General features: G+C 33.1%; 1 protein-coding gene across 3 annotated transcripts in view; it reads left to right on the top strand.

The window, feature by feature from the left end:
- LOC136034128 (importin-4-like) overlaps positions 1 to 16,793 on the top strand; it is a 113,382-nt gene that overhangs the window by 36,680 nt on the left and 59,909 nt on the right. For all 3 annotated transcript variants that reach the window (XM_065715289.1, XM_065715290.1, XM_065715288.1), the window contains exons 4-7: positions 1,498 to 1,666; positions 4,797 to 4,973; positions 10,272 to 10,523; positions 15,273 to 15,455. In XM_065715289.1, coding sequence (XP_065571361.1) covers positions 1,498 to 1,666; positions 4,797 to 4,973; positions 10,272 to 10,523; positions 15,273 to 15,455 — 781 coding nt within the window. The remainder of the gene's footprint in view (positions 1 to 1,497; positions 1,667 to 4,796; positions 4,974 to 10,271; positions 10,524 to 15,272; positions 15,456 to 16,793) is intronic.

Here is a 16,793-nt window from a genome sequence, read left to right as displayed (position 1 = left end):
ATAAATTCCCATGATGCTTCCGATAATTTCGACCTAAGGTTCGAGGGCTGCTCTACCTTTGTGAGAAAATGCTAACTTTGAACAAATAATTTAGAAGGACGGGTATTCAACACCTCAAACTTAGAGCATACACGAAAATGGTCTGATATATCCGAAATGTATATGTCTCAAATTTTTTTTTGTCTGCGGTTAGAAGACAAGCGACAATGAGAATCCATATATAGAAGTATGCCGCTTGGCAAGTGCAAGCGGCATATATATATATATATATATATATATATATATATATATATATATATATATATATATATATATATATATATATATATATATATATATATATATATATATATATATATATATATATATATATATATATATATGAAAGATATGAAAGATACGAGCATAGAAGAAGTGATTTTTTCTAGAGGAGGTTTTAGTGGGAGAGGGTTGAAATCAAAGCTTTAAGAGTAGTCTTTGGTGCAAATATAATTTACACCAATAGTTGCAGGGATGAAGCATGTTAGGTTACCGTAACCGAGTAGCAGGGATGTTACAGGGATGTTAGGTTACCGAGCATGTTAGGTTACCGTAAACCCTGCTTTTTTTTACCAATCCAACTAAGGCCAAGTGCAAAGCAAATTTTTGCTTAATGAACCGGGGGAGAGGGGAGTGGGTGGTACATTTTATTTAGGATTGCCCCGATTAGGGTATTAAGATCGGAAAGAAAAAACTTCAAAAATAAGCAATTACAACTAGTTTCCCAAATGAAATTAGATGCCTAAATTAAAACTTAGAAGAAACAAGGGTTTTCTTAATGTAAGGGGGAGGGTTTCCCAAGCTGAATAGTGCTGTATTGAAAGTGCTCTATGCGGCAGAAAAAACCGTCCCTAGGCAATGTAGTGTGTTTTATTTACCGATTGTCTTTAAAAAAAATTGGAACGGAAAGTTTTATTGTTTCAAGCTCATGCGAATGAAAAACCGCTTTAATTCTTGAGGCACCACGAAGTTTAAAGAAATGTCCTGTTTGTTCTTGTCGAATACAAGAAAAAGTCAAATCTTAAGCGTAAAGATTTGGGAGTTGAGGGAGGGCGGCAAGCCTTCCTCATGTAAGTTACAATTTATGTTTGCTTTTAGGGTCAATGTTGGTTTTTGCTTTGTTTTCATTGAGTTTTTTTAAATTTAATCAAGAAAAGTTATCATACTCTGACTGTTAGGTTTAATTTGCAGTCACGAAAATAAGCCAATGGATTTGGAGGATACATTGGGGAATAGGAAAGTTATCTTTATTTTTCTCTTTGACCCTATTTTGTTGCCTGGTTGTAAGTTTGGTAGTGTCATCTTAAACCAATATAAACGCCAAAATAAATCAATGGAGTTAATGCACGCTTGAGGTATAGGACAGTGTCACAGGGTCATATTCAGCTTCAAGGGGGGTTACCGGGTTTATTTTTGGCTATTTGATTTTTAATATGTCATTTTTGGTTTTCGTTTTAGTATGAAAAGCGGTATTTTGGATGCTTTTATGGCTGAGGGAGAGAAGTTTGTCCGCTCATCAATCGCTCAATTGATTGGAAGTATAGCCCGTCATGATGCTGGAACTTGGGCTAAACTTCCTCGCTTTCTGAAGGACATTGCCAGTGCTCAGCAGCCAGAATATCGAGAGGTTTGATTATTTCCCTCTATGGAGGCTAATTTTTTTTTTATTTACGATGTCCAGAGGCACCTAGAAATGGAAGCGGTCCAGCTTCCCTTTTCCGACTAATCTGCTTAATATCAACATTCCCAGATGTAATCCGTAAAAGATGATAACAAATACTTTTCCAGCAACTTGTCAACCGAAATCCTACAGAAAACTAGGCGAATAACAACATTAATCACTGGCACCCCACTTTAAATGTAGTTTACTTAGAATTAATATTTATAAATAATTAGAATAAATATAATATTTCGCCTAGAAAACTAGGTGAATAACAACATTATTCATGGGCAGAAGAAAACTTCGCCTAGAAAACTAGGCGAATAACAACATTATTCATGGGCACTCCACTTTAAACATAGCTTACTTAGAATTAATATTTATAAATAATTAGAATAAATATAAAATTTCGCCTAGAAAACTAGGCGAATAACAACATTATTCATGGGCAGAAGAAAACTTTGCCTAGAAAACTAGACGAATAACAAGACTATTCATGGGCACTCCACTTTAAACATAGCTTATTTAGAATTAATATTTATAAATTGTTAGAACAAATATAATATTTTTTTATTTTTGAAAAATTTTATTTTTTTGTTTTTGTATGGCGTCGCTTATCCTGAGTAATCTTGCATTTTCTTCGGGTTAGCAGGTGTAACTTATCTGACAACTAATCTAGACCGTTTCAAGTAGCCTAGTAATCCTAGTAGCTTCTGACGTCACCTACGTCTTGTGAAACGCTATGGATAAGTAATATGACTTGTCGGATAAATAATCTTAGGATGCTCAAGCCCACTATTAGAAATTATGGCTATTAAATTCTTAAAAATATTGGAAAAAATGAAATAAAACCTTTATATTAACTTATCTCAATAGTTCACGGTATCTCAATGTTTCGTATCAGCGTAGGTATGCAAAGGTTTAAACTAGATGAGGGGGATGGGCGAACAGATTTTTCCTGGGTGTCGAAAAACAAAAAATAACTTTTATTAGGTCACGACTTTTTAAGTTTTTGTAGTGCATCAAATTCCAAATAATTTAGGAGTTTTTATGAGAGTAAATTTCAGCTTGTGGTCTATACACCAGCAAAAAAAACTACTACTACTACTACTAATAACTCACTGCAGCACCAAGCCGCCTGAGGCCAACACAGCTACGCACGCTCCTCCTCCAACCTAATCTATTTAAAGCCTCCCTCTTTACACCCTCCCAGGAAGTTCCCATTTCCTTTAAATCTTTATTTATGACATCCTCCCAACCCAGACAAGGACGACCTGCTTTCCGTGTAGCCCCAGACGGTTGGCCAAAAAGGACAATCTTCGGTAATCTGTCATCCTTCATCCGTAGAACGTGGCCTAGCCATCTCAACCTTTCTTTCATTATAGCCCCAGAAAGCGGGATTGAACCACACTTTTCGTACAACCTACTGTTTGAATTACGGTCAAGTCAGCCGGGTACCCAGAACAATCCGTAGGCAATTTCTCTGGAAAACATCTAGTAAATTTTCATCTGCTTTTCGGAGTGCCCATGCTTCAGAGCCATATTTGACCACTGTCATCACTGTAGCTTCCAATATTCTAATCTTGTTTTGTTATTCTTTTTTACATGGATACGGATTTTCGAAGCACCTTTTCGATCTTTCAACATCCATCTCGATCTTCTTGGAGTTACTTTCTCCAATGACTTCAGCTTTGCCGCACATATTGAAAACGTGGTTAAAAGTGCAAACGCTAGCCTACAGACTTTAAACGGTATGCGTAGGTTCAGTGTAAATACAGAGAGTATTAAGTATGCATACATAGCGTGTGTCCGCCCCATTTTGGAATATGCGTGCCCTGTTTGGGTGCCCTCAGCACTTAGAACAGTGTATCTTTGTCATGAGCTTGAATCGGTTCAGAAGCGAGCGGTATCGGTCATCTTGGGCCGCCGTGACATCCCCTATGAAAAGGCTCTGGAAGTGCTAGGACTCCCGTCACTCCTAAACCGGTACGAAACTCTGATAATGAGTTTTGGAAAGTACTTGCTTTCTAAATCTCAGCACCGTGACATTCTACCTGATCAACCTCTACCATCAAGAACGAGAAAGCAAGATAAGTTAGTTCCTGTTAAAGCAAGAACAAACCGATATGGTAATTCTTTCGTCCCGGTTTTCGTCAAAATGTATAATGAGATTTAATATTTATAGTTTGATTTATATTTACAAGTGTAGTTTGATTTTGTATATGTTGTAAAGAAACACAAATCAGCGTTAGCTGTCAAGTTTTTGCTATTAAACCTATCTACTTCTACTGCTACTACTACTTGGGCTTTTTGTACTTATCTTAGTTTTGAGGATAGTCACTCCCCCTTCCCCACCTCTCAACAGAGGGCTGGATGTTAATGTTGTCTACTCTTTGACATTCAATCTCATTCACAATACCAAGAATACTGATACTTCCTCATTGTGACTCCCACATTCCAAATATATCCCTGTAAACGAAAGGACACTGGACAGGACCGTATCCAGGGGAAGGGGTATCCGGTAACCCCGATTCGATCTTCTTCGATGAAAATAAAGAAAAGTATTTTCAATGAAATTAACAAAAGTTATTTTCAGAATCTTGGGGAAGGGCTAAAAAACAGGAGGGACAGTTTGGCAAATTTATTTTGAGGAAGACTACCTACTGAGCTGACCGGGCTTTATAGTTGGGTTTATACCTTTGTTGTAACTATCTATATGAAAATAAATGGGTTTTCCCTAGTTTTATGAACATAATGCCGATTTTATAGCTAGATTACAGAAGCATTTCTGATTTCAGACAGTCTACCGTTTTATTTTACTACTTTCAAGTCGTAACGACTTTTCAAATTTTGGAAAACTAATTGGATTCGCCTTTTGGAAAAATCTGGGTGGTGGGTTAGCTCTCTGTTTTTTTTTTCTGTCAACAGCTATGTCTTTCAGAAATTATTATTATAGCTGTTGTTTCGTATTTAATTTCTTATCTATTTAATTTTTTAGTTTATTATTAGTGTTGGTCACAAGTTTTTTAGTATTTTTAACTCTATAATTTTTGGTTTGAGTTTCGATTATATTTTTTATTTATTTTAATTTTTGTAGGGCGGGATGCAACTATTGAGTATAATAGCCGACAGTGCGCCAGATGTAATCCTACAACATTTTAGCAATTACAAACATGCTTTAGATAAATCTTTACAAGAACCGAAATCAGACTCTGCGTATTATGCTGCCAAAACGCTGATAAACATTGCTCCATTTATTGGATCAGAATCTGTGGTAAGTCCAAAATTTATTTAAGCTATTTATATATATATATATATATATATATATATATATATATATATATATATATATATATATATATATATATATATATATATATATATATATATATATATATATATATATATATATATATATATATATATATATATATATATATATATATATATATATATATATATATATATATATATATATATATATATATATATATATATATATATATATATATATATATATATATATATATATATATATATATATATATATATATATATATATATATATATATATATATATATATATATATATATATATATATATATATATATATATATATATATATATATATATATATATATATATATATATATATATATATATATATATATATATATATATATATATATATATATATATATATATATATATATATATATATATATATATATATATATATATATATATATATATATATATATATATATATATATATATATATATATATATATATATATATATATATATATATATATATATATATATATATATATATATATATATATATATATATATATATATATATATATATATATATATATATATATATATATATATATATATATATATATATATATATATATATATATATATATATATATATATATATATATATATATATATATATATATATATATATATATATATATATATATATATATATATATATATATATATATATATATATATATATATATATATATATATATATATATATATATATATATATATATATATATATATATATATATATATATATATATATATATATATATATATTTTCAGAAGATAAACACACTTTAACTCCATTTTAAATTCTTTTAGGTTTTAGCATTGAAGCAATGTTTTGACTCTTAAACTATATACAGTAAGAGCGGTAAGTACATGTGAGCCTGGATCTTGGGTGGGGGAGGATTATTTTTCAGAGTACGTGGTAACGAACTGTAAGTAAGGAGCGACCCGACTCAATAGTAACCGAAACTCTAAAAAACGGAATTTCGATACAAATAGATGTGTCTAAAGAATCGGCTTTTTATGCTGATTTCAAATATTTAAATTTCATTAAGTTTAATCTTACCCATCAAAGGTTACTGAGAAAAATTCTGTGATTTTCAAAAATAGGAGAAAACAGCCCCTAAAACTCAAATGATCTTAATGAAATTCACACCATCAGATTCAGCGTATCAGAGAAACCCGCTGAACAGGTTTCAAAATTCTATCTGTGAAAATGTGGAATTTTGTATTCTTTGCCAGAAGAAAGATCACGGATGTGTGTTATTTTTTTTTCCAGGGGTGATATCGCGAGAGGGTTCATTCGAACGGAAGTTAAAAGTTATAGTGCCCTTTTTAAATGGCCAAAAAACTGTAGGGCAACTAGGCCTCCTCCCACGCTCATTTTTTCCCTAAAGTAACTGGATCAAAATTTTGAGATAGCCCTTTTGTTCACCATAGTCAAAAAATTTAATAACTAGGTTTTTGAGGATGACTTAATCCTCCACGGTCCCCGTGGTAAGGGCTGCAAGTTGTGAACTTTGCTCATTGTTTACATATATTATTGGTTTTTCAACCAATTTTCAACCAAACAAGTTTTCTCAACTGAAAGTAAGGAGCAACATTAAAACTTAAACCGAAAAGAAATTATTACCCATTTGAGGGCGTTCACCCCCTTGCTCTTTAAACCTTGCTCTTTACGCTATTTTTTTTAGTATTTTCAAATTTATTCTAATCACCACTGTTTTGCCCCAAACTTCACCGTCTCTCGTCGCTGTTTTTATGCATATGATCTAGGCCGCATCCAGGGGGGTCACCGAATTGGACCCCCCTCCCCAGAAAAAATATTACGTTAAACCTTGCAAAAATATATATAATTTTTTTTGCAGTACGCCCTTTCATATGATTAAATGATTCGCTTGAAATTCAAAGGCTGTAACTAACAGCTACCTCGTAACGTATACCAATTGATATCGATATATCAATATGTTTCGATGCCAACTTGTCGGTTATCAATACCTTTACCAATTTTAACAGTAACTCAAAATAATTTACGAAATTTAACAATTTTCTTTGCACTGCTTATGTGTCATTTTATTAAATCGTTGTGTACCGTAGTTTTTTTTTTTTAGATCTGTTTAGCATATGTGTCTTAATAGGGCAATGCTTAATAGGCATGTGTCTTAAAAGTTTTGTTTTTTGTCAATATTTTCAGTTCATTCTAATAATCATTTAATTTTTTGCTAGTCCACCTCTCTAAGGGGCACTTTAATATTAATCCTCGGAAGAAATGCAGAAATTTAGTTCAAATAGTATCCCACGAAGACGTGAAATATTAGCGATGTCCCTTTGTCGTAACCGAATCCGTGGCTAGTTTGTTTATTGATTGAAGGCTTTGATGCAGTACCTATTATTAGCCGATAGAATTCCAAATTCAGTTTATCTTTTTATCATTTCAAAAATGATTTGAAATTAACTTGACATCATTAAGAGTGTGGAATAATAATAATAATGATAATAATAATAACTTATTCCAGAAAAAGCCTGTGGGCCATAGGAAATTTACATAACAAAAACAATCAACAAATTAACTAAAATAAATTAATACTATTTAAAGAAAACGCTCACGATGTGCCGCTGAAATCCTGACAAACCTTCCTATCTATTTAATACTCAGAAAGTTTGTCTCTTTCATTCTATCTACTATCCATATCTCATTCAATTTTTCTTTACCATACATCTCTTGCCTCCATTCATTCAATTCGACACATTCACACAAAAAATGTATTAAACTTTCATCCTGAGATCCACACATAGGACAAGCAATAGATTCTACCTTCTCCCCTTTTCTCCCTTTGATACTTTCTTTTCTCACTAATCAAAAATCCATTTCCCCTTCAATCCAAATAAGCCTTCAAATCCTCTCTGATTAACCCAACCTTCCAAAATACCTCTTCCCCCTAACTACCCTTTATCTGTCTATACAATTTTAACGACCCGGAACGATCCAGACTTGCCCACCATATCTGGATTTCTTGGTTCTTCAACCTCTCTTGTACCTCCTTTGTTACACCTCCAGCTTTGGCGCTAGGATGTCATTCCTTTGGTGCCTTCGAACGTCTGGTGGTTGAATTTTTAAAGGTTAAATTAAACCTGTAAATAGTGATGATTAACCTTTTATATTCCTTCTTATAGATTGGCTGTATATTCATAATGGCTCTTTCTATTTCTCTTTTTGCAAGTATATTGGTTGATTTTTGAAATTATCTTGAGTTGTATTTTGATTAATAAAATAATTATTATTTTCCATTTTATTTTGAGTGGGGCATATAAGGATCTAGTTATAAATTTTATTTTAATATTGGCTATAAGAGGGAGGTGGCATCATTTTTTGCCGTGTCTGTAGTGTCCTGCATCACCAGATTTGAGCTAATTAATGGTGATAATTTACATCATTGCTTCTTTTCTTTTTTGTCGTCTGATTTAATTTCATTCATATTTCCCTGCTTTTTGGACCATGGTTCTTACTAATGGGAGGGGGGATGCAGACTATTAACTTCACAAGAAATATAAGTTCATATATTCAGCGTCAGTTCTCATTTAAGCTTGGCAACCATAGGCTGACAATCACTCTTTAAGCTGACTGTTCGCTTTCCCTTTTAAACCTTTAAAAAACTCTTAAGTTTTTTTTTAAAAACTTTTAAACCTTTAAACCGCAAAAACACTTCCTAAGCCTTGATATGTCATGCGTTCTACGTCACGCATGGCCAACCTGGCACTATACAATCCCCAAAGCGCAAACAGAAAAATACGGACAACCCAAAACAGAGCTTCAAACTGATATTCAGTTAAGACACCTTCCCTACCCTTTATGTGCAATCGCTCAAACAAAACACTCTGGGATGCAGATGCGGTTTTAGGTGGGTGGAAAGGCACTTTCCCCGGACGCAGAAATTTTGGTGGTGGCAAAATTTCAAATAAATAATCTAACGGTAATAACCGTTTTATAATTCTTGAAATCTTATTTTTATTAAGATAAAGTAGATGGCGTAGTTAGCTTAAGCCTACTTTGTGCTGGTGAATTTTGACTTGAAATAGTTCTTGGTATGAAAATACCGATTAATTATAATTAATTACTTATAAATTTCACTTATAGTGAAAATCCAGCTTTAATCTTGCTATAGTGCAGATTAATTTTATCAAATATCCGTATTCTACTTCTTTAACGGAGTGGCCAGTCGATACGCTGCATTTAGCATAAGTAATTTTTAATCCATATCTTCCCATGTTAAATTGGCGAAGATCACACTATTATAAGTTTCCTATTCTCTTTGCCAAGGTCTGAAATTGATTTATTCAGGTGCAATTTGAAATCTAAAAGTTTCAAGAGATAGCCTCAATTGTAAATTTAACTAATGGTATTTGTTTGTAGTTTTATGTGTAACTAACTGTAAGTATTCTTTATGTGGTATTTAGTTGTTCTGGTTCATAAGTTACCTTACTTGATTTCTTCGTTCTTTTAAATTAAAAATTTGACATTTAATTTTTCTTAAGCTGAGGATGAGTTGTTAAAGGCGGTTCGAAAAATATACAATCTCCCTTCGTCATTTGTGGGTCTTGTTCCTTATTATTTTCCTATTTGGCCTTATTCTGTTTTTCTTTATCTTGAAGTTTTAGGTTTTTTTTATTCTCTTTTGACCTTCTGTGTTAAGAAGATATTTGTTTTTTTTTTTAATGAAAAAATACTGACACTCCGGCCTATAGCGACTAATTTGAACAGTTTGACCCTTCAACCCATCTTTTTCATAAATCTTCTTACCCTTCCCGCCAGTTTTTCATACCTTGTGCATTGCTGTCATAGTTGTAGCGACAGCTGCAACTAGTAAACGTAAGAAAAATCGTCTTTTGTTTGGAGTAAAATCCAAACACTTGGATATACACCCTGAGATATACACCCGGTGCAATCACTCTTGCCAAAATTATTAGATTTTACAATTTTGACCCTTTGTTCCCCCCTCTTTTAATAGTTTTCTCACCCATCATTCATCCTTTGCTCTTGATTTCAACATTTCTGTAAGAAGAAATTTTTTCTTTTTCTTTTTTTAGTGTAAACACTTCTTGGCCAAACTGATAAATTTGAACAATTCGACACTCCCTTTCATCTCTGGGTTAAATCTTCTGCTCCCCCACTCATTTCCTTAGCTATATATTTATGCTTTAAGAGTACATTTTTTCTTTTAGGGCAAAATACAACCACTATTGGTAACAGTGTTAAGTCTGAATAAGCTGTTAGTGGAAACAGATGAAGCAAGGGCGATTGAAGTCATGGAATTATGGGAAATTCTGTTGGAAAGTGAACTTAGTCTCATAGCTCCACATATCAAAACCTTATCAGAAATGTGTTTGGGCATTATAAACAACAAGGAGCTAGAGGAGTCGCTGCGCAGTAAAGCAATTCATTTTATTAGCTGCTTGGCTGAAACGAAAAAGAAGGTATTTGTGTATGAGATTTGTGTAGCCTAATTCATATTTTTTTTTAAAAGTTGTCTTATGGTCATAGTAATGGTAATTTATGGTAAGTCCTGGTAATTTATTGATTTTTAACGATATTTCTAGGAGTTATGGGGTATCGTAGCTTTTACTTTGGGACGTGATCGTCTCTTAAAAGGTTGCTAGCTACCGCTACAACCCGGATATATCCGTATAAATGCTCCCAAAAAATAAGAATGAAGACCAAATAATTACCGAAAGCTTATTTACCATTGCACAAATGGGTAAGCGATCGTTTCTGGGAAAATATTTTCTTTAGTGTTTAGTCCAATTACAACTGCAAGACTATCTGCACAGATCCATATTTGACATACGCCAACAGTGAGGTCGGATTTTCGCCTGAGATCGTCTGTGCTAAGGCTTACATTACCCTACCGCTTGAACTGAGAGGCAGGAGCTCCCTTGGTTCTTTCAAAAAGAGAGTAAAAAATTATCTTATTTTGAAATAGTTTAAATTGATTAAAGAATTTAAACAGCTAAGAGATTTTAGCCATTATTAAGTATTTTTTGTGTGGGAATTGGAGTAGTTTGCTCCTGGATGTAAAGGTGGGGACTTGTAAGGATGCTTTTGTAGGTAGGGGCCATGGTTGTGTCGAGAAGTGGAGGGAGAGCGATATTGCGTGATTAGTTTTGAGGTTATAAGGGACTCAGCATGTATTTTCGCATAGAGACGGGAGATTATGGATGTTATGACTTATAAATTTTTTTTTATTAAACCCGAGGGAATTACGGAGACGGGGGATTATGTATGTTGTGGCTGCCATATTTTTTTTTTAATAAACCCGAGTCAACTGAACTGAACTGATTCGAAATAACATTGCAAGCAAAATATGAGAAAAGAGAAAAAGATGTACATACGCCTCAGTACAATAGTCTTCAATATCCCCTAAGATGGTCAAGTATGGTTCTAAAGCGTGGGCGCTCCAAAAAATGGCGGAGGATTTGCCAGAGAAATTGCCTACGGATTGTTTTGGGTATCCGACTGAATGACCACATCTCAAACACTAAGCTGTTTGAAAAATGTGGGCCAATGCCGCTTTCTAGGGCTATAACGAGGGAAAGGTTGAGATGGCTAGGGTACAGTTTATGGATGAAGGTTGACAGATTGTCGAAGATTGTCCTTTTCGGCCAACCGTCTAGGGCTGAACAAAAAGCAGGTTGTCCTCGGTTGGGGTGGAAGAATGTCATAAGGACAAATTTAAGGGAAATGGGAGGGTTTAAGTAGGGAGACTTTGAATAGATTGAAATGGAGGAGGAGCGTGCGTAGCTTTGTAGGCCTCAGGTTGCATGTGCTGCAGTGAGTTGTTAGTAATAGTGGCAGTAGCAGTTCATAAAAGCCCTAAAAGCTAGATGAGGATGATATTCTGTGTTTTACTATTTTGTTATGTATTTTACTAGTGTTCTGTACGAAAAATATGAGCCAATCCTGCTTTCTAGGGCTATAACGAGTGATTGGATGGGATGGCTAAGATGCGGTCTGCGGATAAAGGAGGATAAATTGTCAAAGATTTTTCTTGTCGGTAAAGAGTCTGGGGCCAAAAGAAAATCAGGTTGTCTCAGAGATGGGAGTAAGTTGTAAGGGAAGATTTAAGGGAAATAGGAATCTGTTGGGAGGATATAAAGAGGAAGGCTTTGAATAGATTGTGAATAGATTGGGATCTGTATAGCTCCATGTAGACCTGGACATCAATATGATGGTTATAAAGATATGTGAGACCTAGTAAAGAAGAAACCAAGGAACATAATCCGGGTTTTACCGGTAGCTAGCAACCTAGTAAGAGACGATCAAGTCCCCTCACTAATAAATACAATAACCCGTAATGCCTAAAAATAGTGTCAAGTCGAAACACAAAGCACACTATTAGAACTGCTAGCAACCTAGTAAGAGACGATCAAGTCCCCTCACTAATAAATACAATAACCCGTAATGCCTAAAAATAGTGTCAAGTCGAAACACAAAGCACACTATTAGAACTGCCATGCGGAAACTCCTATTTATCAAACTTACAGTCTCTTTGCCTGAACAACAAAGAAAATATATTTGATTTAAAAACAAGATAAGTTGTTCGAACTGCGATATTCTGCATCAAAGTCACACAAAGGATCGATATAGTTCATTATAAGCAGGGATTACGTTAGTTTCATCTGACGTCTTTTGGAAAGTTAGCTGTCGGGGGTGTAGTGCTATACTTAAGAGCGTATCTTACTATTCTAACTAAAAAAGCCATAGGCTTTTTCTGTTTGCAATTTCGCAGTATTAACGAGGGATTAAGCAATTCCCAAACCTTAAAAAAGAAAACCAAAAGTTTGAAGATTAGAAGAAATATAAGAAAGCTGCGGTCCCTAGGCCTGTTATAGTAACGAATAAACTATAATCCATGGTAACTGATAAATCAAAAAAGTAGTTCAATTATTGATGAAATGACAATAAAGAACGAAATATAGCAAATAGTAACTGACATATTAAAATAGATCATTATATACTTGATGATGCAACACATATAGATAGGATACATAAAGGATCCGTATAATTTATAATCTTGGTTGCAGCTGTAGCTTCCACCTAGCAAAAGACAAACCTTACCCCATAGTAACGAAAAGTTAAAAAAATGAGTTCTGAAAAATACAGCCCAATGAGCAAAATCGCTATTTGAAACTGATAGAAGTTTATAAACAAAAACAAATATATAATAACCCATAACTCCTATTTTAATATACCGACGTGGCCGTATCCAGAGGGAGGAGGGTACCCAGTTTGAACTTCCCCCTCATTTTTATCTGACTCGTACAAAAGTAACCAAAATACATATAAACAAATTTTCTTGTGTTTTTTGTTACCCCCCCCCCCCCCAACAAAAATCCTGGATATGGCCCCTTGAACAATATATATATTGTAATTAGGCTTTTGTGTTTTAATTCCGCTTTGTCTGGGGAGTCGTTTGGGGGGCAAGGGGGAGTTTCAAAATAGCTGTTTGAAACTGATAGAAGTTTATAACAACCCAAGTTGAAAACCCAAAAAGATGGCGTCAAACCGGGACTTGATCAGAGAATATGGATCGTGTAACGAATTGTATGCCAGCGTTCTGGACAAAAAGCGTTGTCAAATTTATCAATTGGTTGCAGGCTATTTGATTTTACGGTTCAGTGTGGTATCACTGACGTAAGTGTGCTACTGCCCCAAAAACTTCATAACTTAAAACAACCGAAAGAAAAATCTTAGATATACCTAAGGTATAAATAGATCTTTTTATCTTGATGTCCATGGTACTTATTCGAAACTTAACTCATCCGAAAATAGAGATTATGACTTCCACTTGTTTATAGTGTCAGCCTGGTGGTCTGTCTTATCTGGGACCAATTGAGGCTCGGATGACTTCAGAAGAGGGCTTAGCTTTGTCTATGGCACCTTAGTTTGTTCTCTCAGTAGATCAAGATATACATCCTTTCACTTGTCTGCTTACCATCCACTTCCATTGCGGAAGCAGGTCGAATGTCCTTAATTTTTTCAATCGTACAATAAGATCGTTCTAACATACGTGTGAGAAGTTGACTAAATGTTTTATACAATCACTTTGAGTCTATTTTTCATCTAGCTACGTGTTATGAATATAGTTATAACTGTGACTACCTACTGAAGAGCTCTTACTAAGATAAGATTCATTATCTAATAATGGCTGTCACTACCTCTGGGGGCTGAATTTGCACTTTTGAGTCAGTAAACACTGTAAAAAAAAGTACGTGAGGGGAAAAATATCAAGTTATATGTCTGTCAGTAAAAATTCAAAATGTTAAAAAGGCTAAAAAGAATAAAAAATCGCAGAATTCGTATATAAATTCAATCAATTAAAAATTTTTGGCATGTCTTCTGGCTAAAAAAAGGAAAAAAAATACAAGACACTATTTTGTAAAAAAAAACCTAATAGAAAAGCGTTCTATATGCGTGAGATAGACACTACACATTCAGTAGTAAAGGGGTGGGAGGGATCTTTAAAAGTACAAAATAAAATTCCTATAAGATTGTTATAAATTTGTGTTAAAGTGTTACCTCGTCGTAAATTTTGTAGATCTTAATTTTTTCAATCAGTACAATAAGATCGTTCTAACGTATGTGCAAGAAGTTGACTAAATGTTTTATACAGTTGCTATAAGTCTATTTTTCATCTAACTACGTATTATGAATAAAGTTATAACTGTGACTACTTATTGAAGAGCTCTTACTAAGATAATATTCATTTTCTAACAATAGCTATCACTACCTTTAGGGGCCAAATTTTCACTTTTGGGTCAATAAACACCGTAAAAAAGAAATTGACCGGGAAAAATGTCAATTTAAATATCTGTCAGAAAAAAAAAGTCAAAATGTTGAAAAGCTTAAAAAGAGTTAAAATCGCAGAATTCATATAGGAATTAAATCAATTAAAAATGTTTTTTGGCTTGTCTTTTGGCTAAAAATTAGGAAAAAAAATACAAGACACCATTTTGTAAAGAAAAGACTGATAGAAAAGCGTTCTATATGCGTGAGATGCACACTACACATTCAGTGGTAAAAGGGTGAGGGAGGATCTTTAGAAATACGAAATAAAAAAATCCTATAAAATTGTTATAAATTTGTGTCAAAGTTACCTCGTTGTAAGTTTTGTCGCTCTTCTAAAGCTTTTCGATCTTTGGCTTATTAATCGTTTCCTTTTTCAGGCTATTATCAAGCTTAAGCTATTGCAACCAATTTTGAATACTTTATTTACTTGTATGGTGACAGAAGATTATCCTGATGACCAGGAAGATTTTGAGGAGGCAGAGACCCTCGCTGTTGTCGCTAGTCAAGCTTTAAATAGTTTAGCCCTCAATATGTCTCCGGATAAACTAATGCCCCCTTTGGTAAGAAATTATAAATTTTGGTTAATTACCTCGGAATGTAGTCTAGATAAATGATTCCTAATTAATTAGTAAAATTAATTAAATCAAATCATTAATAATTAAAATATGACAGATCAGTTTAATTTTAGACAGTAGTACAGCTAGGATTTAGCTCTGAATGGTGTTTATGACAGTGGCCACTCATGACAGATATACTTGATTGGTCGGTGGCATAAAACATAATCAGAATCATTTTCTTCAAATCTGCTTTTATGAATTTGATATTTTTCTAATAAAATAAGTATAATCTAATAAATAATTTATATAATTACCTATTATGTATATTATTATCTACTGTCATGCATTATCTATATTCTTGTCTACTAACAGTTAATGTCTATTGCTATATTATCTAATAACTGTCTATTAGTTACCTGATAAATTAATATATATTAGTATAGTGTTATAGTATTACTATAATTATTAGCAATATTATTATCATTAATATAGTAATTAATAATTATTAATATTAAAAATTAATAATTAAATTAATATTATTATAATCAATATAGTATTAATAAATTAATTAATATTAATAAAATATTTTGAATTAGATTAACTCAGTAATAATAAATTAGTAATTTTGACTTTTTTAATTTTTCACAAAGTGAATGGCGCTGTCTTTTACAATCCTAGTCCTTTGGCGTTTATCAAAGGCACTAGTAAAAAATGCCGCGACCGATTTGCGAAACCGACTAGTTCTGCAAGGTACCGGCATTAATTTATTCCTCCTCCTGGTGTTAATTACTGAGCTGATAGGGCAAAGAAAAAAAAGACAGAAATGATGACAAAATGATGAATAAAATAACTAAATATATAATAAACATTCGTGATTGAGCTGGATGTTGAAGACACAAAACCATTCTAAAACTCATAAGAAACAGTGTCCTTCAGTTCAACTACGAAATCATGTAATCCATCAACTGTCGATGATCTGGAATCATGGCTCAGGTCACTCGTAAAACTTTTCCTATGATTAACAACGCAATTGAATTTTTAAATTTTGACTATTAAATCAACCTTTGCTGTTTCAGCCCCCTCCATCCTTGAAAAAATACTCAGATATTGCCCTCTCGAGATTTTGTCTGTGTTAACCTGTGTTAAAATAAAAAAGCTATTTAAAATTGAAATGGGTCAGTGACTTTTAGCCCACTCTGTAGAATAACTTGGTAGTACAATGAATTAATAACATAGTGTGTAATGTGCACTTTTTCGTTATTATTATTATTTTTTTTCTCTCAAAACTGATATGTATAAAAAATACATAAATAAAGATCGCAACAATACTCAACAAACAGA

The sequence above is a fragment of the Artemia franciscana genome, chromosome 12 (genome assembly GCF_032884065.1).
Source record: "Artemia franciscana chromosome 12, ASM3288406v1, whole genome shotgun sequence".
NCBI lineage: Eukaryota > Metazoa > Arthropoda > Branchiopoda > Anostraca > Artemiidae > Artemia > Artemia franciscana.
Note: the sequence above shows the minus strand (reverse complement) of the source record. Positions and strands in the feature narration are given on the sequence as shown.